Source organism: Aplysia californica, unplaced genomic scaffold, assembly GCF_000002075.1.
Source record: "Aplysia californica isolate F4 #8 unplaced genomic scaffold, AplCal3.0 scaffold00910, whole genome shotgun sequence".
Lineage (NCBI taxonomy): Eukaryota > Metazoa > Mollusca > Gastropoda > Aplysiida > Aplysiidae > Aplysia > Aplysia californica.
The window spans coordinates 57,332-79,788 of record NW_004798180.1 but is presented as its reverse complement, the minus strand read 5'-3'; the positions used below and the strand labels follow the sequence as shown (position 1 = coordinate 79,788).

General features: G+C 41.6%; 2 protein-coding genes across 2 annotated transcripts in view; one reads left to right on the top strand and one right to left on the bottom strand.

Moving 5' to 3' along the window:
- LOC101860055 (tectonic-3) overlaps window positions 1-6,148 on the bottom strand; it is a gene marked incomplete in the record, with an annotated part of 14,685 nt that extends 8,537 nt beyond the window's left edge. Inside the window, 6 exon segments of the mRNA XM_005110561.2 lie at window positions 684-802; window positions 1,999-2,104; window positions 2,985-3,127; window positions 4,091-4,197; window positions 4,751-4,874; window positions 5,884-6,148. Of these exon segments, the coding sequence (XP_005110618.2) occupies window positions 684-802; window positions 1,999-2,104; window positions 2,985-3,127; window positions 4,091-4,197; window positions 4,751-4,874; window positions 5,884-6,145 (861 nt within the window).
- A 5,641-nt stretch (window positions 6,149-11,789) lies between these two features.
- LOC101859822 (U1 small nuclear ribonucleoprotein C) lies at window positions 11,790-17,193 on the top strand. Its single transcript, XM_005110560.3, has 6 exons — window positions 11,790-11,944; window positions 12,616-12,658; window positions 13,724-13,832; window positions 14,799-14,903; window positions 15,306-15,464; window positions 16,300-17,193. The coding sequence occupies exons 1-6, from the start codon at window positions 11,937-11,939 to the stop codon at window positions 16,386-16,388; spliced, it is 513 nt and encodes a 170-aa protein (XP_005110617.1). The 5' UTR covers window positions 11,790-11,936; the 3' UTR covers window positions 16,389-17,193.
- Window positions 17,194-22,457: the final 5,264 nt, after the last annotated feature.

The window sequence follows — 22,457 nt, the reverse complement described above, 5'->3', positions numbered from 1 at the left end:
ATATCAACACACACACACACACACACACACACACACACACACACACACACATACACACACACACGCACACGCACACACACACTCAAATATGCACACACACTCAGGCTTACAGTCACATGCATCCTATAAATGAACAGTAATATAAACAATAATAATCTTAAGCTAGATTCATACTCGATGTTATTCTGATGCATGCTCTAAGGTCATGTGAATACTTATTGGAAGGACTGTGGGTTGGAAGCTTGGCCTAAGCACTCACATCAGGAACAATTCAGACTCCATGTGAATCTTCTCCTTTACTCAATTGCTATCACCGAGCATACAGTGAAGAGCATGGACACTATTTTTAAAATTCAAGACGAAAACGTACCTTTAAATTGCGCTACAAATACTAGTCTTGGATTGGGTAAATTAGCAAAAGTAACCACTTGGCTAGGAGCAGCAAGAACAACAGACACCATTGCCGCAACGCAAGACAGAGAGAAGTGGAGGTCCATGATCGCCCACGCCAGTCGGCAAGGCAGCGGGTGATGATGAACCACTTGTAGGAGAAATGTCTTAGTGTGCCACACAAAACTATGACAGGACGTATTTGGTCTTCGGGCTATAGTTTGCCCACCCCTGTTCAAAACAGACTGGACGAACGAGAGTATTCATCTTCTACCGACGTCTGGAGTACATACCCTGACAATGGTGAAATTTTGATAAAACGTAGACGCTCGTAAGGCCACGTCAGTTTGGCACTCAGTGGCCAGGTTGGTGAAAAATCTGGCACATTTGTTCTCGGCCTCTATGTGGTAGGCTGAAATTTTTAAAAATATAATATAAGTGAGGCATGCTGACAAAATGAGTTACTCCTTGGATTCTAGCAGTGTGCATGTACAATATATTTGCATGAAATGATAAAATCTGTGTTCTCATTACTTCCGCACACCTCGCACACACATTGACACTAAACAACAAACAAACGCTGAAATTAATATATTTAAGGAATATATTCAAAATGAAAAAGAATGAAAGCATCAAATTAATGTCTCAAGATGAAAAAATAAGATCAGAAAGTTTTTCCATATGATTACGAAGCATGGTAAACAATTGCAAAAGAGTGGAGTCTATCTTTGCACAAATGTAACCAGTATTTTCCTTACAGCACTTTATATTAGCCATTAAAAAGTAAAGTTGTTCCCGCATCCGATTCGGACATTGGGGATTGCCTTGTCAGTGAGACAACTTCCTGGGCCTTCGGCATATTGTGATAGGGTGGCCAATTCCTTTCCACGCCGCCTTTACTTCCCCAACTGGAAGTCAGGTACCCATTACTGCTGGGTGGGCAGGAGGGGGAGAAAAAACTTAGCCATTAAGCAAGACTATTTATTTCTCATTCACTGCTCTAAATCAGTACTTGCCACCACGTGTGATATCGTCCACTAGAGGGCAATTCTGTAATTTTGGTGGGTGGTGGGCGGTGGGGATCACCTGGATAGCGACAGGTGTTATTTAACCCTTTGAACCCGTTAGGTCGGTAAATCAGCCTGGGCAATATTTGGCTGTATACCGTAAGGCCAGTTCACTGGGGGCACGGACAACCCTGAGTTGTGTCGTCTGTCAAAAGTAGTCTCTTTATTTCTTGTTCGTCATCTTACGATATTTCCACCGTGGAATAAGGTCAACAAGGGAGGGAACAGACGTGTGTTTATTTCTCCATGTTTTTCCCCTCAGTCTGTTTGTGTATGTGCCCCCAAAACACGGTGAACTTTGATGAAATTTGTGAAAAATGTCCAGGGATAGAGTTTTGAGAAACTTCAAGATTCAGGGTTCAAAGGGTTAACGCCCCACTGGGAAACACATGTCGGTCGGCCGTACAGAAATGTTACACTCTTGATGGAGGCAAGAGTGGGCCCTGGCGGTACACGGTAAAATACCAATAGGAAGGAGCCAGAGAATAAACACAAGTATAGTAAATAATTGTGTCTACCAGCTGAAAGTGAGAGCTTTTACCGGCAGGATTTCCATCTGTGCAAACTGGCGAGGAGGAGAGGGCCGCTGGCAGACCGAGGTAGCCGAACGCTTGCGTGGGGTACACCACATACAGGGGGTCTCCGCTCTGAAAGGCACAACCAGACCGGCACATTCAACATTGCTGAAGACCCTGATTTCTCACTTTATCCACTACTCCTTACTTTATCCATGGTTTCTTATTTTATCGAGAGCAATTGTGTGGGTGGACTGATTGTAAATATGTTTCACCCCCCCCCCCCCCCTGCCATCTAAGCAATTAAGATTTCCCCAAAGAATACCAGGCATGTTTCCTTCAACAATCAGCAACAATCAGCAACAATCAGCAACAATCAGGAAAAGCTGGAATAGCAGACAAAAACCTACCAAACAACAATGGAAAGGAAGTAAACAACGTCTATGCCAGCTAGACTTTCCCAAAACCGTAAAACACTTACCCAAAACATAAAATGTCTGTGGGTCTCTTTCACCACTCAGACATACACCAGCAGTAAACAGTCATGTACCCCCCGGGCAGTGCCACTGACTGAAGTGTCTTTAGGCCATTCCCAAAGGGGGGACATATCTCGTTCAAGCATAGTAGAATTGTAAATGGGCTGACTCACGTCACGCTCATAACTGTGCCTGATCTACAACAGGGAACTGCTGCTTTTTCTTTCCTGATCCTTACTATTTTGTCATTTTCCTCTACTGCTTTTGTATGTTTGTCACTCCCTTGTGACCTGCTATTTTGGGGTGCCTTGATAGTCGAAGCAGACCTTATGCAGTTGAAGCTAGAGAGGTGAGCAGAGTAAGCCTGATTCCCTGTAAAGACTTCTCTGTTGACATCCACCCCTTGGCGCTCATATGACCTTATGCAGTTAGGAGCGCCATAAAACCCTCTACTATAAAAAAACAACAACCAGTCATGACTGAGTCTCTACCGTATGGGCCTTTTGGACCCCTCCAACACACAAACTCCAACCAACCTTGTAGTAGTCATTAAACTGGGCTGTGAGGGTGGGTGGGGCCGTGGACTGGAAGGAAAACGTGCTGTAGTCTGCCGAATACTGCAACAGCTCTGCTTCCGAAGATATCAACGTCGGATTGACGTAATAGTTTCTCGACTCATCTGAAAGACAAAAGAAGGCAAACATTAGTTTTAGTAAGAGTTTTACAGCACTTGCAACACAAATAGGTCATAGAAGTGCCCAAGTTTAAAAGTGTTACAAGAGAGTAACACACACAAAAAAAGGGAAATGATAATGATGGATGTTTGACTATAAAGAAGGAGCGAACCACAGCAGAGCACCCACTAACCACCCATTAATCACGGCCCAAAGACATACCTGAGGCATCGTGGGGAAATCAGCCGCTCATCAAAATAATGAAATCGAAGAAAAAGGCATTTTTTCACCAGTTTGTGAATTTTATAGAAATTTAGTTTTTTTGTTATACACCTCTCTAGCCTCAACAGCACAAAGCCTGCTTCGACTATCAAGGCAACCCGGAAATAGCACTTAACAAGAGAGTGACAAACACACAAAAAAAGTAGAGGAAAAATGACAATAGTAAAGATGAGGAAAGAAAAAGCAGTAGTTCCTAGTTGTAGTTCAGGCACGGTTATGAGCATGATATTGATAAATCAGCCCATTTACAATTCTACTGTACAGAAGAACATGTTTAAGTCCTCCCTTTGGGAATGGCCTAAAGACACTTCAGTCAGTAGCACCGTCCGGGGGGGGGGGGGGGGGGGGGGTAATCTTCCATGCGCAATCTTTCTATTTGAAACATGTACATAGTGAAAGTCTCACAGAACAAAATGACTTTTGCAGCCCACAAATTTCGCTACAAGCATGATGGACTGTATATGTCTTCACTAAATAATAATAATACTAATAGATAGCATTTGTATAGAGCGCAAATCCATGCTCAACAGCAAGCTCTATGCGCTTCAAAATCTACAGCCTACTATTACCCCAGCAGACCTCAGAGCATTCTGAAACAACCTCAACTTCCTGGGAGGCATACAGTGCAAGCAGCCATTTATAGGCACTGAAACATTAACATACTGACAAGATGAGACACTAGTTACCGTTGTCGTAAAAGATACAGAAGAGGCCGTCGTCCCGGTCCTCCGAGGTCCCGGGCCCGTTGTTGAAGAGGAACACGTTCTGGCTGAAGCACTGGCGGTTGTCCACCCTGAGAAAATGAATCAATGTGGGGAAATCCGAGGCAAAAAACTAGCAAAACTCAAGAACCTTCTAAAAAAGTGTGTAGATCTTGAAATCAGATCCAAAGATTTTTTAATGAGATGTACACATGACATACTCAAAAGAAAGTGTCGCAACACATAGACATTTTGTAAGATAATTTATAAAGTACAGTGACAAAATTAATCTGGGAGTTTTTTTGGGGCCATTATATGCAAACACAAAAATACACTTCCAAATTTATGTCCTTTTAATGATAATAGCATTGGAAAGCTAAAGCTTACATAGAAAAAGAATATCCCATTTCGTGTAAATTACACGCAACAGATAAAATGTGCGTAGAAGTAGAATCAATGATGTCTTTGGACTGCCAACTAAAAAATCCTCTTCTTTTTACATCAAAAATCTTACCGCTCCAAATATAACTGACTTCAAAACACTGAATCAGAACTATCATTTCAACTATTAAAAGTCAACATTTGTTAAAACCCATTTTTCAATTACTAATCCAAGAGCAATCTGTTTTTAGCCATAGAACCTACGGGTTCAAAGCCGAAGCAGGAAGAGGTTCGAAGACGTCAATATCTGCCTGAGAACAGTCCGGGTCGCAACGGCAGTTCACGTTACACGCATTTCCTGTCAGGTCGCAGGGACACAGGCTCACATCTGGGAAGAACATTACAGAAGTAAAAAACAGATCAATATCAGACCTAAAGTAAAACATGTGTATTATTAACTTGGGATTTAATACTCTTGCATTCATTTTTGTACTTTCAGAGTTCATTGAACAGTCAACATATACCCCATCAGCTAAAGCACAACGCTTAATTGGAATAAATCTTACAACAGGAATCACTTGAATGGAGCCCAGTGGGTAGAGAGAGCTCAGAAAATGAAGATCATGAAAGCAGATGGCATTATATAACAGGACTAGAGAACAGGAAGAGGGGTGAAAGGAGAACAGTTTAGACAAGAACATTTTATTTGTCACTGTCAGGTTTTCGAGCCGTGGACATTTTTTATACAAGGCAAACACCGTACCTCTGGACCACAAGAGTCCCCAGTACATGAAGTCGTGTAAATCCTAAGTTCTGAAATGGCATGGACAGCATTGTATGACACAAACAACACTGTCCTGGCTAGCAAAAATACAAGACAATGATAGCAAAAATACAACACAGAGAAAATCTTTTAAAGAACTAATCTATATTATAAAATACTTATTTAAGTTGTTCTTTACCATGCAACTAAAATGTAATTCCTATGGCTAGCATTTTACTGAAATTGTAAATAAAATCTGATTCAGATTTTAGGATGCAAACCTGATGGACCTCTAGATATAATCTAGATCTAGATCCTATTTCAAACACCATCACCCATCAAAATTTGTAACAATGGCAATGTATCATCAACAAAGTTTTATTTGCCCTTGCTTACTAGACCTAACTCTTAGTCTACTTACTTACCAAACACCCAAGTCTAACATACTTTAACTTAGAGAAGTTTACGTGTTTATGAGTAGCCTAATAAATTTTTAATAAAATTTTTTAATAAATAATATGAGATCGCATTGTTGTTTATTACCAGCTGGATTCTCTTTCATAAATTTGAAAAGTAATATGTAAATCCACCTATAACACAAGACTCCAGGGGAGACAGAGAAGCCTGTAATAACCTGTGTTTTCCGGAACAGGGGACTCGGACATCGTGGGAAGAAGAAAAACAGTTGTGGTTGGCGGAGGTGTGGTCGTTGATGTGGTTGTTGGCGTAGTTGTCGGAGCTGCAGATGTGGTATTTGTATCATTTGCTGCAGACGTAGCATTATCCGTCGTGACAGGCAGTGTAGTTGTGTTCTGGGACGAAGCTATGTGCAGCAAGCATCCATAAACACACACAGCTAGGCCCAGTTTGGGCAAGTTCAAGCGTCTAGCCGCCATGATGTCAACTATTCGGCTGCTATGCACAAATTAACGAAAGACGAAAATAGCCGAAACTGTTCGCGAGAAAGAAACGAAAGAATAAAAATGTCTATCTGAGACAGCGGCGTGCGGTCCTTTTGGGAAGGGAGGGGGGGGGGGGGGGGGGTAGCCTTTTTTATAGTACATTTTTTTTTCTCTCTCTCTCTTACAACATTGGTAAAGAATTCGGTGGTTAGACGCCTGCTTCGATTCAAGACCTAAGCTTTTTGCTCACCTAGAATTTGGCTGGACGTAGGCTATTAGAAAAGGAGGTTAATTACAGGCCTAAATATAGGCATATTATAATCTACGGTCCTTGAAATGAGAACTGCTATAAATGGATTGTTGTTGAGGGGTGGGGTTGTTGTTGTCGTTTTTTGTTTTTGTTTTTTTAGGGATGGGGGTTCTCTTTAGTGGAGGGGGGGGGGTCCATTCTCTTATAACATAAATCATGTGTTTGTTTCTCTTCGTGTTTTTTTTTTGTTGTTTTTTTTTAATCCATACACGTGTGGCAGAACTGTTGAATTTTTGTTTGCTGTAATTGTTGGAGTTATTCTTGTTGCTGCTGTTATTGCTTAAAAAATTATGAGCAAGTAATTAATTTCTACTTCTAGAAAGCAAAACATTTTAATGTGACTTGAGAGTTCAAAGACAGACATTATTATATATGTATATTATATTGTGTAAAAAAAAAACAACAACAAAAAACTTCAACAGCGTAGATCTATAGTTTATAGGTAGGAGTTATTCACAAACCTATCTGCTGTCCGCTGTGTGGCTGGCAGAGGACAGAGATGACGGCAAGTCCAACAGATATGGAGGAAACAGAGTGGGTCATGGCTGCCGTAGTTCTCACACACACACGTCATGCAGGTGTGTCTTCACAGTTCCTCGATCGTCTTGTCGAAGCCAGGAGCTGGTGCCAACGCTGGCATAATCTGAGATAATAATTACTTTATAATAATAATAATAATAATAATAATAATAATAATAATAATAATAATAATAATAATAATAATAATAATAACAATAATAATAATAATAATAACAACAACAACAACAACAACAACAACAGTCATCATCGTCATCATCATCATCGTCATTGAAAAGCGCATAGACTACTGTATAATCATTCTCTGCAGCATAGTCAATAATAATCATTGCGTTCAACAAAGGAGTGTGCCCCAGCAGCAGACTCTTACAGCACTTAGGAACATCCTCGGCTTTTCAGGAAACACACAGTCTACATAGGTCTAGTAAAGATGAGAACATGACTGAACAAAGGGGGTCTCTGGGTACACAGACTAGGAGCCACCGAAAAAAGATAATTAATTATTTTGGCCATAGTGTAGCCTACTGGTGGGAGGGGGGAGAGGAGACAAATAGACAGACAAACATTGACAGACAGACAGACAGACAGACAGACAGACAGACAGACAGACAGACAGACAGACAGACAGACAGACAGACAGACAGATAGATAGATAGATAGATAGATAGATAGATAGATAGATAGATAGATAGATAGATAGACAGACAGACAGACTGTGATGTGGACCAATGACCGTTAAACGCTATCTTAATGAAATATCTACCTACCAGCCTCTGCTCATCAAAAATATAAATGATTGAAGCAAAAGAAACTAATGTTCAATATTTATTTTAACAAATCAGACGGTTGTCTTCATAAGGGTACCCCCCCCCCCCCCCAACCCTACCCCACCCCACCCCACCCCCATCAACAACTTACATGTCCCAGGCCTGTAGAGCCACGAGGCGGTATCCGCTTGTGTTAGTCCACGGTAGGAAATGTGGCCGCTCGATGGGCGTGCTGTGCCATAATATTTGAGGAACCGAAACTTCACCGACTCTTCGAAGCCTGTTTAAGTCACTATTCGTGCCATTCGAATACCTTGTGCGTTTGTCTTTAATTTCTTTTCTATTCAAAAATATTTTTATATTGATAATGTAGTCTAATTTAATTAGAGGAATGTTTTAGATCTATAAATCTTTTCGGCTCTGAACGTATCACTCTGTCTCGTAAACATCAAATACAACATAATATGTCTGTGTATAACTCAACGAGTTTGAATGTCGTGTGGTCTAATTTTACGACGGGTTGAGAAAAATAAGACAAAAATCCATTATCTGTAAAATTCACTCGGCATTTGAAAGTCTTTGCTATGCTTCGAATAGCTGTGATCTTGAACAGCAGAAAATCGCGAATGCTGAATAGTAGTTGAATGGGCGCAGTACTCGCGGATGGGCACAATTCGGGCCTTTTCGATTCGGATGTAGGCAGCTCTTCTATATAACAATATGTGAGGCATCGTGGTGAAATCAGGCTCTCGTCAAATTAACGAAATCGAAGACATCGGCAGTTTTCCTCCAGTTCGACATTTTTAAAAAATAAAAATTTTTTGACTCAGCACCTTTTATGTCCATTAAAAAAAACATTTTTCTGAGTGGATTTTACTGGATAAAAATATTGATTAAAGGCACAACAAATGTAAATGTTCAGTTTCCAAGGACTTTGAAGCTTTAGAAATCACACATTTTGGCGACTATTTTCTCGCTAATTTTACCTTTGAAACCAGGCAGCCCCGACCTCCTTCAATCGCAAATTAGATCTAGATCTATATCTCGACTCCTAACCAAGATAGGCGAGTATTTTTTTCATCAAAAGATGGTCACATGAACAAGCTTTAAGATGATACCAACAGCCCAATGTGCCCAATAACTGACGAGCGGCTGATTCCACCACGTCGTGACACATATAGACGTCGTGCGGTACTGAGGGAAGGTGATCCAACATGTCCCTGGCGCTAATGACACGGTGGATACCTGTCCGGTCCGGAACTTGCCAGCAAAGGTGGCTGTATCGATCCGTTGCGCATCACAGTATAGATCGATGAACTATCTGTGTATTGATTAGTTAGTTGTAGCTGTCACAGCACGCGTGTGTCGGCCACAGAGGGAGATCGGAGAGAAAAGGGGGGGATGAAGAGAGTGCCCAAGACATGTCTTAGTGAGTGTGTTTTGTAATTCAAGTGTTTGTTTGTTCGGTTGGTAGTTGGTTGGTTGGTTATTGTTGCTGTTGTTGTTGTTTTAACAGACAAGTCTTTTAACCCCCACCCCACCCCTTTTTTGTTTACAATTCTAACGGGAGGATGAGATCAAAGCCTGTCATTAAAAAAGCAACTCTCTCGATCTCATAATTCAGTTGGTGTTTCATGGGGCATTCCGCTAACATAGCTTTACGCAGGTCCCAAAACACATTTGCTGTTTTGGGAGTAGATTTAGTTAAAGTTAGTAATGAGGCCTATAATATAGATCTAACTTTTTCTGTTCCTTCTTCCGAACAGCACCCCCCCCCCCCCCCTGTCTCTCTCTCTCTCTCTCTCTCTCTCTCTCTCTCTCTCTCTCTCTCTCTCTCTCTCTCTCTCTCTCTCTCTGAATTATGTAGACACCCCGACCCCCAACAAAAAAAAGATTTGAAATAAAACGTATTGGCTTTCTGTATATTATAATAATAATAATAGGCTATACAATAATTATATGTAGCTCATTATTTATACGTTATTTGTTGGTGGCTTTTTGTAAGTGCTCACAGAGACAAAAGCCTGAAAAGACACAGATCTATCCACAGAGCACGGATGAGTGGTAGGCTATGTAGGCGCACGGCCCATGGTTTGTACAGAAACAACGAGTGAAGAAACCCTCCTTCCTCTGGTGGTATCGTCCATGAATTATGAATAGGATCTTCCGCGCTGTTGGCGCAATGGTAAATCACTGGCTTGAGACATGGCCTGGCAGTGTGCTTGAGTTGTTAGCTGCTGTGATCAACATTGTAGGCCTAATGGTCTGAGGGGCTATAAAAGAATTGCGATCAACACAAGCCTAATGTTCTGAGGGGTTCTCAGGGGTGGTTAAAGAATTGTCATCAAGCCCGGCCACAGACAACAGAAGAGGGGACAGGCGTCTTTCTCTCCTGCCCAGAGCTGTACGTGCTCATGGCACGAGTTTGGGGGAAGGTTATGAAATGAGGATCGTGATGACTAAGTAGCCTAAAAAATTCATTCATGAATATGTGACATCATTTTAAATGTACAATTGTAAGCGCGCTCGGGTAACTTGTAGGTTATGCACTGAAAATCAACATTGTGCTTTTAAACGTGATACATGTATTGGTAAAGAAGTAAGGAAGCTATTTCGTTGCTAGATTAATACTAAAGGCCTACAAGACAGGCTGATATAGGCCTACCCCCAAGCCCAAGAATAGACACATGACGTCGTGGAGTTTCGGCTAATTCGTAGCCTATTTCAAATCAGCTAGATCTATGCATGGGCACAGAGAGAGAGAGAGAAAGAGAGAGAGAGAGAGAGAGAGAGAGAGAGAGAGAGGGGGGGGGGCGAGAAAGAAGGGTGCAGAGAGAGCGAGAGAGAGAGAGAGCAAGAGAGAGAGAGAGAGAGAGAGAGAGAGAGAGAGAGAGAGAGAGAGAGAGAGAGAGAGAAGTGACGCGGGTGTTTTTGTTACGGAGTTCCATATTGAGTCTGTGGTTTTGGGACGGATTATGTGGGAAGAGATAAGGGAGGAGATGTGATAAAGAAAAACTGACATCGCATTTCAGTCTTGATTTTTTAAATGATTAATAATGATGAATTGTTCCTTTGTAATGATGTTAAAGAATCCTAGTTTTTTATTTATCGGAACTCTTTGTATGCCAGATTGCACAGAATACAAACAAAAAATCACACTACATAATCTTTTAAAGTAACTTTCAAAATGTACCCTCTCGTTAAAACTGTTTTTTTTGTTGTTGTTTTTGGAATATAATATTTTTTAAAGATAAAGTAGCTTTGAATTCCAAAATAATTGAACTTGTCAGTTTCAGAAAACAAATTTGACCTGCAGATGGAAATGGCTGGCCAGTTCTTCGCCGAGCGTGTTCAGCTTCCGGCTGTGTTTGCTATAATCGACTACTACAAAGATCGTGAGTTTGTCCAATAAATGGTTATTTCCACGAATGTAGCGACCCTCACAAATAGACAGCCATTTGTGTCAGAATAACAAGCAACAAGGAAAAGTCTTTCATTTTTCAATGATAATGATATTGTAAAACGATACAGAAATGTGTCCCCTCCCCAAATCTTTAAACTTTGAATCGTATTCGTTCAAAAAATAACAAATTGAGCATTAAGATATCTAAATCCTCAAGCTGTGTATTTACATTAACAGCCATCTAGCTACTGTTAAGAAGGACACCGCATGTAGTTATACATGAATGAAAATTGGACCAAAAGAAACATTAGCATAGCACATTATATTTTGCGTTGTCTATCATAATAAGGAATGCCCCCTCTCTCTCTCACTCTCTCTCTCTCTCTCTCTCTCTCTCTCTCTCATTCACTCTTTCTCCCTCTCTCTTTGTTTACCCCTCGATTTCGTTCTTTCTTTCTCTTTTTCTTTAACATGCACACAAAATTAACACACAAACATGCACCAGCACGTGCCAGCGAGCGCACACACACATGTACACATATTAAAACATAAGCGCACATATACAATCATATGCTTGTATCCCTACACTTTGGTATCGATACCGGAAGTAAGCGTGGGTTATCATTGTTTTATCAAGCAATACCACAACATATTCGTTTTGTGTTCATTGTACACGGTAGAAGTTGTGTTTGAGAGATAAAACTGACTCGTAACCAGAGTTAAAGGATATCATATTTCTGTGGTGGGCCGCTGTTTTGTACTTTTACAATGCCCAAGTAAGTATGTAAATTTATGGATATTTACACGTGTAATAAGAAGGTAGGATATGAACAAGAGAGGGATGCACCTCAAGTGGCTCAACTGTCCATCATCGTCAGTCATCATCAGTGTCGCAATAAAATTTTCAGTTTGTCTCGGTGTTCTCACTGTTGTTTTTGAATTGCCAAAAAGATTGTTGTCAGATCATTTACTGAAAGAAAGGAAGGATTTCTGTAACGAGCGACCGCCCCATCAAACACAATAAAGAAGAGGCCTAACCCTAACCCAAGGGCCAAACCCTGCCCTAATGCTAATGGTCCTACCCCGCCCTAGATCTACCCCTACCCCTAGCCCTCAATTCTGCTCTGTCTCATAGTGGTCGCTCCTCACGATTACGGAAGTCCTCCCGAAACAAATGATAAAGGTTGCTATTACAGGAGTAAAGGTGTTATTTTTTAATACGTAGGCCTAGTCTAGTAAAATTCCATTGTGTTTTTAGGTCTAGATCTAGTAGATCTAGAATCTAGATCTAGGAGATCCATATTCCGTTCCCCGAAGCCGAAAGCGCATATTTTTGCACTTCGCCTTCGTCCGGTAAGTGCAAGCCTACCGTATCAGTAGGGTAAGCTATCAGCCTGGCAATATAATTTCTTTTAAAAAAATTAATTGATTTCTTTTCCTTTTTCAGATACTACTGTGACTACTGTGACACGTACCTCACACATGACTCGGTGAGTATTTGCCTGCGTTGTTGAGGAACTGTAGAATGAGTATTTGTCTGCATTGTTGAGGAACTGTAGAATGAGTATTTGTCTGCGTTGTTGAGGCTGAGGAACTGTAGAACGAGTATTTGTCTGCGTTGTTGAGGAACTGTAGAACGAGTATTTGTCTGCGTTGTTGAGGAACTGTAGAACGAGTATTTGTCTGCACTGTTGAGGAACTGTAGAACGAGTATTTGCCTGCGTTGTTGAGGAACTGTAGAACGAGTATTTGCCTGCGTTGTTGAGGAACTGTAGAACGAGTATTTGTCTGCACTGTTGAGGAACTGTAGAACGAGTATTTGTCTGCGTTGTTGAGGAACTGTAGAACGAGTATTTGTCTGCACTGTTGAGGAACTGTAGAACGAGTATTTGTCTGCGTTGTTGAGGAACTGTAGAACGAGTATTTGTCTGCACTGTTGAGGAACTGTAGAATGAGTATTTGTCTGCGTTGTTGAGGAACAGAATTTTCAATATAGAGATTTTGTAATAAGAAATTCAATAACATAATTTTAATGAGACTTTTTTAATGTGTAGCTGTTTTCTTTGTATGATAAAAATGATGATTCAGGTAAAAGACTACGGTTTCTCTGCATTGATTGGTTATCTGGTCTTTTCTTTTAAATTCTAAGCTCTGAAAATATGAGAAAACTGTGATTACCATAATGACATAAAATGTTTGGTACTATATCTTCTTTTTATCCAGTAACAGTAAACCTTTAGTTGAGAGTCTTGAGGGATTATAAACTGACGTTAGCTCTTTTTATGTTAAATTTGAAAATGGGTTACTGTTTTTTAAAGAATTTTCGAACTGAACTAACAAGATTTGTTATTGACTCTTTAAAAAAAAAATAATTGCAAAACACTTTATGGGTAGGCTACCTTTTGCAAAATCCGAGGCTACCTTTCTGGGGTGTGACAGAATTGGCATTACTAGGTTATTTTCTTTGCTTGTTGTCTAAAAATGCTAATATTTGTAGCTATGTTAAATAGCCAGTACATGTGGTCATGGTTTTCCGTCCCTGCTCTGTCCCCCAGCCGTCTGTGAGGAAGACACACTGCAACGGGCGCAAACACAAGGAGAACGTGCGGCTGTACTACCAGAAGTGGCTGGAGGAACAAGTGCAGAAGTTGGTCGATGACACCAGTAAGTTGAAGTTAACTCACTCACAAATGCACATTTTTGGCTTTGGGCGCATTGGCCCCAGCCACTGCAGTTTCGGGGGTGTTTTGAAAAAAATCAGCTTGACAAATGTATTCAAGATACACACTTGTTTGTTGTGTTAAAAGTATACATAATGAAATGTTTCCAAACAAACAGACCATGTTTATCTCGTCTACTTTTTTTTTTTTTAAACAAATTTTTCAATTTGACACTTTTTCTATTAAAATGGTAAAATATGTCTACTGGAGAAGCTAGTTGAATCAGAAAACATATTCCCCATGAGGATAGATAGATGCTCCAAAACAGCACAAAAAGATAGCAGAGGGGTATAAGAGAGTTGTGAAACAGCAAGAATTTTGGCTGCACTGCGCTTTGGCTCAGAACCACTGGAGCTGATAAATTCATAAAATTTCAACCCACTGGCTGAGCAACACGTAACATGGATCAAATTAAAGGGACGTGACTGGAGAATACTTTCCCCGCACCGTTCTCGCCACAGTGGCGACCCCTTAGCCTTTAAGATCAAAATTTAAAAACTCCTTTATGTGTGGAGTTTACTGGAAAAACGTTGAATAAGGTACACAAAATGTAAACTTGCAGTTTCCAAGGACTCTCAAACTTTGGAAATCATGAAACTTGGGTGGCAATTTTCTTGCTAATTTTATCAATCTCTGAAATCAGCTGATCCCCACCTCCTTTCATCGCAAATATTTCGACTCCTATTCAAGATAGATGAATCTTTTTTGCGCCTAAAGCAAGACAAATGAACAAGCTTTCAGATGATATCAATAACTCCACATGCCCTAAAATTGATGAGTGCCGGATTCCACCGTGCCATGACACATTTTTATCGTTTGTCCCCCCTCGTGCTTACTCTTCTATAACAGTGGTGTACCATGTGACGATCTGTCAGAGACAGTTAATCATTTGTGTCTTCTCTCTCTGCAGCGGCGGCGTACCAAGCTGGCAAGATCAGCGCCAACCCGTTCTCGTCAGGCACCCCCGGGGGACCCCCAAGTGGGGCCATGGTACCTCCGCCCGGCGCCCCGCCACGTGAGTCACATTATGTCTTGTTGTTTTTAGGTCATTCCCAAAGGAGGGGTGTTAACATGTCTGTCTCTCTCTCGACCTAAACTATCTGTCTCTCTCTCTCTCTCTCTTTCCATCTAAACTATCTGTTTCTCTCTCTCCCTCTCTTTCCATCTAAATTATCTGTTTCTCTCTTCTCTCTCTCTCTGTCTCTCCATCTAAACTATCTGTCTCTCTCTCTCCTTTTAAACTATCGGTCTCTCTCTCTCTCCATCTAAATGTCTGTCTGTCTGTCTGTCTCTCTCTCTCTCTCCATCTAAACTGTCTGTCTATCTCTCCATCTAAACTGTTTGTCTGTCTCTCCATCTAAACTGTCTGTCTGCCTCTCTCTCCATCTAAACCTTCTACCTCCCCCTCTCCCCCCAGCCAACGTCCCGAAGCCTCCCATGATGGGACCGCCAGGAGCTCCACCGATGGGACCGGGACCCATGAGAGGACCCATGCCTGGACCGGGAGGACCGCCAGGCGGACCGGGCCCCATGATGCCGATGATGGGACCGGGACCCATGGGACCCATGATGCCAGGTAAGTGTCTGGGTCCACGACAAACACTCAGGGGATTTTTGTTTTTTTCTTGATTAAACATTTGTGTTTGTTTTGTTTTTTTAATAAAAATTTTTTAATTTTTTAAAAATTAAACCTTTTTTTTTTAAAGTCTGTTGAAAAACCCAGGTGGGATTTGCATAAAAATCTTTTTTTCTTCTTTAATGTCATTTCTGTTGGTCATGTGGCACTTGTCGTACGTCAAGTGAAAATACAAGTTAATAATTCAGTGATGCTAATCTTCCTCGGATGCGAGCAATTCCGGGGTTTTGGGCCTCCCGAGAAAATTTCTCACTTGAAAAAAATAATGGTGGTTCAGAATCATTTAAAGGGTGCACAGTTATATTAAGGAGTCTGAAGTCACTTTAAGTTTCATTTTCAGTCTTTCATTGTTTAGATCTAATCTTGGGAAAGTCCGTCTTCTAAGACGCCATTGTAAACAAGTGAAGCTTCCGTTCACAAGGAGTGCGCACTGCACCCACAATGACTTGACGGTTGATTCTTTTTAGTCCGTCCATGGAACGGGGTACCCAGCTAGTTTGATATATTTGTGTTGCAAGTGCCGTAAAACTGAATAAAACTACAAACTAAACTAGTCGCTGTCTGTTTCAGGTATGTGGGTGGTTGGCGGGTGCTCTGGGGTGGTTTGCTACTTCTTTTCTATCTAACATCTATCGTCTTTATCTCTCCTCCTTTTTTGTATATGTTACTCATTTGTAACCCATTTATTCTTTGGCAGTTATATGACCTTATTGTGTTTTCTAGTGCCATAAAACTAACAAAAACTGAAGACTAAGCTAGCCCGTGTCTGTTTCAGGTATGCGGCCAATGGGACCGCCGATGGGAGGCCCTCCGATGGGGATGGTCCCCATGGGCCCCATGAGGCCGCCCGTGATACGCAAGTGAGGACCGGGTGTGCTCGCAACCTTCACCTGTACATAGCTCATCAACCCCCCACCCCACTCCCCCACCCATCGCCTTGTCATGTGGCAGCGGTGAGGCTCATACAGCAGCTGGTAGTTCCTGTCAATGTCGTGTTCTACGTGTGGTTCTATGTGAGAGTCGTGACACGGTGGAATCAGGTGCTTCTCAACTTTTGGGTATACTATATATGGAGTTATTGCCATTGGCGTCATCTCAGAGCTTGTTCTTTTGTCTTGCTTTTGAGGGGAAAAAATGCCTCTATCTGTCTTGAACAGAAGTCGAGACATTTGTGATTGAAGGAGGTTGGGGTCACCGTGTGTCAGGTAAAATTACCAAGAAAATGGCAGCTAGAGTTTGGTGACTTACTAAACTTTGCGTCCTTGGAAAATGAGAATTTACTTTTTTTTTCTTTTGTCCGCAACGTCAATGTTTTTCTATAGAATCCAGACAGGCTTGGGTTTTTAATGGACATCAAAGGTGTTTAGCCAAAGCTAAAATTTGATAGAAATTGTCCAACGGGTGGACAAATAGATCTATAGGTTTCTTTGATTTCTTTTTTTTTTTTTTGATGAGCGTCTGATTTCATGATGATTCCTTACATATTGACCTGTGTGTGAACTGGATGGATGGAAAGATGGATGTTATACTGGGAACTATCTTTGTTATGCTGGGTTTTTTTCAAAGGTTATAAATGTGCTGGACGGAAAAGTGTTGATCTTTTCTTCTTTCCAATGGTCCTGCAGTTTGTTCTGAATGTAAATAAAAGTCTCATGATTTCATGTCACAATTCTGCCAGTTTGTGTGGGTTTTTTAAGTTTTGTTGTTGTTTTGTCAACAATGGATTCCTTTAATTTTGTCTTGTAAATTATTTGTGTCCCCCATGGGTGCAGTCCAAAGGGGGATATTAACATGTTCTTATGCACTGTAGAATTGTAAGGGCTGATTTATCAATGTCATGCTCAACTGCTGCTTTTTCTTTCCTACTCCTTACTATCGTCATTTTGTATGTTTGTCACTCTCTTGTGACCTGCTATTTCCGGGGTGCCTTGATAGTCGAAGTAGACTTTGTGCTGTTGAGGCTAGAGAGGTGAGCAGAGTAAGCCTGATTCCCCATTTGGGCTTCTCTGTTGACATCCACCCCTTGGCGCTCATATGACCTTATGCAGCTGCGAGCAGCGTGCGGGACACATTAAACGTTTTCAGTTGGTAGGAAAGTTTGAATTATCCGCGGGTGGCGGCCAAGCCTACTCTTATCGAAATTGTTCACTCTTGTCCGAGAAGGCTAGGTGTAGATCTTTCATACCATAAGGTCAGGGGTATGGCTGAAAGACAGCAGTAAGAAGGAGCCATAAAGTAGCAGAAGAAAGGTTGCAGAAAGAGTCAGGAGCTCAGAGAAGAGGGCAGAAAGTGTAGACGAAAGCAGACGACAGTACATTGTTAGAGGGGCAGGAAAATGAAGAAAATATTTTCATCACTATCTGGATTAGAACACGGATCTATGAATGACAGGTGAACTCTTTAACCTCTACCCATGAGAGCCCCCTATCATCGTCTGAATCATAGATTCCCATCAACTGTTGCACATCAAAGTCATCTGCTATTGAGATATCTGACTGATTGAACTGATTATCTTCAACACCACAGTCAGGAATGTGAAATCACTCAAGGTCCTGAAGGACCAGGCAACTCATCGTCAGATAAACCCCACATCTCGCTTCTTCAAAGCCACAACCTCTCTCAATTGGTCGCTTTTAAGGACAAGCGGGCTAACTGGATTTTGGAGGTTTCCAGAAATCTTGACCTACACCAAAAGTGGGCGTTGCCCTACCTATAGAAGAAGTTTGGTTTCTTTGGTGTGTATATTTGTTTGGTTATAGAGAAAACTATCCTTGTCTTTTAAAGAAACTGAACAAGGGGCAAAAACTTTGCCTTCGATTTTGTCAAAACAGCATTTTTCGGGATAGCCCCCTTGTGCTTTTAAACAAAAGCGACCAATTCAGTTACCGTTATCAAAACTTTCTACTGTGCAAGCAAACTTTCACACAGTTGTTTCCCCTGACCCAGACAGCAGAAAGTTGTGATAACTTGAGGCAATTCAGAGCTGCGGTTCTACCAAGCGATACATGTATAGATAGATCTAGATCTTGCTGTCCCCGCGGTTTTATGAAAAAATAAAATAAAATTTATGAAATTATGCAAACTGAGCCCAAAAATGTGAAATTATGCGATTCTGTTCATTTGTAACAAAGAATGATTAAGGAAAATAATTATAAAAATTATGCCAAAAATGATCAAATTTTTTATTATGCGGGGTGCATAAAACCACGGGGACATGTATAGGACTCTAGGGCGGCAGCAGATAGCAGCGGTATAGGACTTAGGACGCTAAAGGTTCATTTCTGAGATCAATGTGGGAGACAAAGTCAGGACATTTCTCAGTAAGTCCAAATTTTCAGAGGAAGAAAGGAAGAAAGACTTCTTCAAAAATATCATCAACTTTCTGAAGACAGCAGTTACATATCTGTCCCCGTGGTTTTATGTACCCCGCATAATTTAGCAAAATTTGATCATTTTTAGCATAATTTCTGATTATTTTCCTTGATCAGTCTTTGTTAAAATTAACAGAATCGCTTAATTTCACTTTTTTGGGGCTCAATTTGCATAATTTCAGATTTTTTGTTGTTGCTTAAAACCGCTGGGACAGGTTAATTTCTGAGATCAGTGTGGGAGACAAAGTCAAGACATTTCTCAGTGAGTCCAAATTTTCAGATGAAAGGAAGAAAGACGTCTTCCAAAATGTCATCAACTTTCTGAAGACAGCAGTTACATATCTGTTAAAGAACTTGCCCTTCAGTGAAAAGGAAGAGTCGAGGGGGACCAAGAAATTGATCCCCGGAGACTGCGTGTCTAGGGGGACCAAGAAATTGATCCCCGGAGACTGCGTGTCTAGGGGGACCAAGATTTTGGTCCACGGAGATTAAAAATTGTGGTCTTTTCATTCGAAACCTTGATGTGTTATTTGTCCGTGAGGGAGAGAGAGAGAGAATGAAAGACAGACAGAAAGGAAGTAAGAAAGAAAGAAGGTTTAGAAAGACGGGAAGAGAGAGAGAGGGGGGGAGAAAATGTGTGTGTGAGAGAAAGAGAGAGGTGAATAAGAGTACACGACACAAAGGGAATGATTTAGAATTTAGAGAAAAAAGAATAGGATAATACATGTCGTGTGCGTGTTCTGCGTGCAGGCGTGAGTACATTTTTAAGCTTTGCGAGCTAAAATAAATAAGCCCGATTTAACGACGCCCTGAACGCTGGAAATTTACTCACTTCTTTCTGCATGCAGAACACGCCTGAGCATGCACACAGTCTTGATAGCGCACAAGACGCAAGATCAACTCCCATTCAGTGACAATAACAAGAACGGAAAAAGGAAGTATGTGACAGCTTGGAAACGGTAAAATGACAAATTATTTGCTAAATGGAGCGACAAAGGGCAGCCGGTGTCTCTAGAGGGGCGGGGAGAGACAGCAACCTGTGTGGAAAAACCAGATTCAAGAATATCCAACCAGCTGTTTACTGATACTGATACGATCAGCAGACAGACCCTTTCATGGATCCTGGAGAGGAGGGAGGAGCAGCTATGGCATTGTGCCGTCTGCAATGACGTCTGTCTGTTCTCAAACCAAGAATAAGAAAGTAAGTCGGAAAACGTAGATAAACAGCAAAGCAAACGGTTGTAGTTGTAGAGACTTGACAGAACGTCGGGTTGGGAACCAAGCACAGACGGAAATATAAATGAAAGATTCGAAATATTCTCAAAGTTTCATCTGTTTTAGGGAGTAACATGCATCATACAAGAAGGAGGAGAGACCAGGGAGTGTAGATCTTTCCCTCTCAGCCCGGGTTGACCTGACAGGCAGGGTCATGGGCCCGTCTCCGAAATCATCTAAACTGTGTCGATGGGGGCGTAAGAACACCTACCTAAATTTAAAAAAACAAACAATTAACGGTCTGGGAATATAACTTTATAAGTCTGTGGTGATAGACTGGCCCGGTCTAGGAAGAATGTACAAGTCTATGGTGATAAAATGGCGTTGTCTAGGAGTATAGTATGTGGTGATAAACAGAAAGGAGTACAATGTATAGAGAGAGAGAATCTTGAATGACGAGATCAGCGCACGCACCCCGGAAGTGACGGCCCGGAAGAGAGGAATGGGCGTGAGCTGGTGGCCAGGATTCCCTCCCAAAGTGGAGAGATTACGTCTCGGCTGTTTGACCTACATAGTTTATGGCTTCTGTCGGCGCACACACGCGCACGAGCACAAATTATGGGATTTACCATTCTCTAGTACATGTACTGTCTTTGTTGAGGTAGGTACTTTTTCCATAATTTTTTTTATCGAGTACAATAACGGAAATGATAGAAACAACAAAAACATGATGATAATAATAACAGTAACAATAATAATAATAACAATAAAACAGTGGAACTCGGATTCAACGAGGTCGTTGGGCCTGACCTAAAAATCTCGTTGAATCCGAGTGTTCGTTAGAGCAAATATGAGGTTTTGAGTAGATAATTATTACAGTTACAGTTACAGGCACTGAGCAAGTAATGTAGAAAGAGAAGTAACAAGTGGTGCCTGAAAGTGAAAGGCCTGCATATCATGAGCTGTGCAAAAAAAACCCTCTACATCTAAGTCCCCCCCCCTCCCCCTAGGTCCCCACCAAAGGACAAACACATTTACTGATTCTTCCTTTCTCCCTCCCTCCCTCCCTTCTCACCCTCCCCCTCTTTCGTCCCCCCGTGAGTGAGGGAAACAGGATCTGGATCCTAGCTAGCCGCACGCAATGAGGACACTGACCCCAGGTTGTTGTTTCACAGTTTGTTTTTGCCAAGTCCCCGGGGCCAGTTTGGGCGTCAGTTTGGGCGTCAGTTTGGGCGTCAATTTGGGCGTCAATTTGGGCGTCAGTTTGGGTGTCAATTTGGGCGTCAATTTGGGCGTCAGTTTGGGCGTCAATTTGGGCGTCAATTTGGGCGTCAGTTTGGGCGTCAGTTTGGGCGTCAGTTTGGGCGTCAGTTTGGGCGTCAGTTTGGGCGTCAGTTTGGGCGTCAATTTGGGCGTCAGTTTGGGCGTCAATTTGGGCGTCAATTTGGGCGTCAATTTGGGTGTTGGCAGAAACGGGATTGGCAGACGACAGACGGGGAATTACGTAGTATTGGCCAGTGACGTAAGCAGCCTACAAACTCTCCATGGCCAAAAGTCAAGAAGACAGCGGTCTTTGTTTTAATTTTGTTTTAGTTTTAGTAAAACCTTACTAAAAGTTTTAGTAAGGTTTTACGGCGCTCGCAACTGCATAAGGTCATATGAGCGCCAAGGGGTGGATGTCAACAGAGAAGTCCAAACAGGGAATCAGGCTTACTCTACTCACCTCTCTAGCCTCAACAGCACAACGTCAGCTTTGACTATCAAGGCACCCCGGAAATATCAGTTCACAAGAGAGTGACAAACATACAAAAGAAGTAGAGGAAAAATGACGATAGTAAGGATGAAGAAAGAAAAAGCAGCAGTTCCTCCTATGTTGTTCCAGCACAGTATGAGCATGACATTGATAAATCAGCCCATTTACAATTCTACTGTGCATAAGAACATGTTTATATCCCCCCTTTGGGAATGGCCTAAAGGCAACTGTACTTCAGTCAGTAGCACTGCTGTTTGGTTATAGAGAAAACTCCCTGTCTTTTAAAGAAGCTGAACAAGGGTCCAAAAACTTTACCTTCGATTTTCTCAAAACAGCAATTTTCGGGATAGCCCCCTTGTGCTTAAAAGCGACCATTTATGACCTTATCATATTGCAAGTGCCGTAAACATCTTACTAATAAAACTAAAATTGCCTGCGCTCAGGGTGAAGTCACTCTTGTGTGACTGCGCAGTTCAAAAAGTGGGTTCTCAAGTTTGAAAGGAACGAAAACAACAAATCCACAAATTATGACGAGAGGGCGCGTGTGACAAGTCACGTGTCATCCCTCGTGAGCTGAGAGAGAGAGAGGTGGGG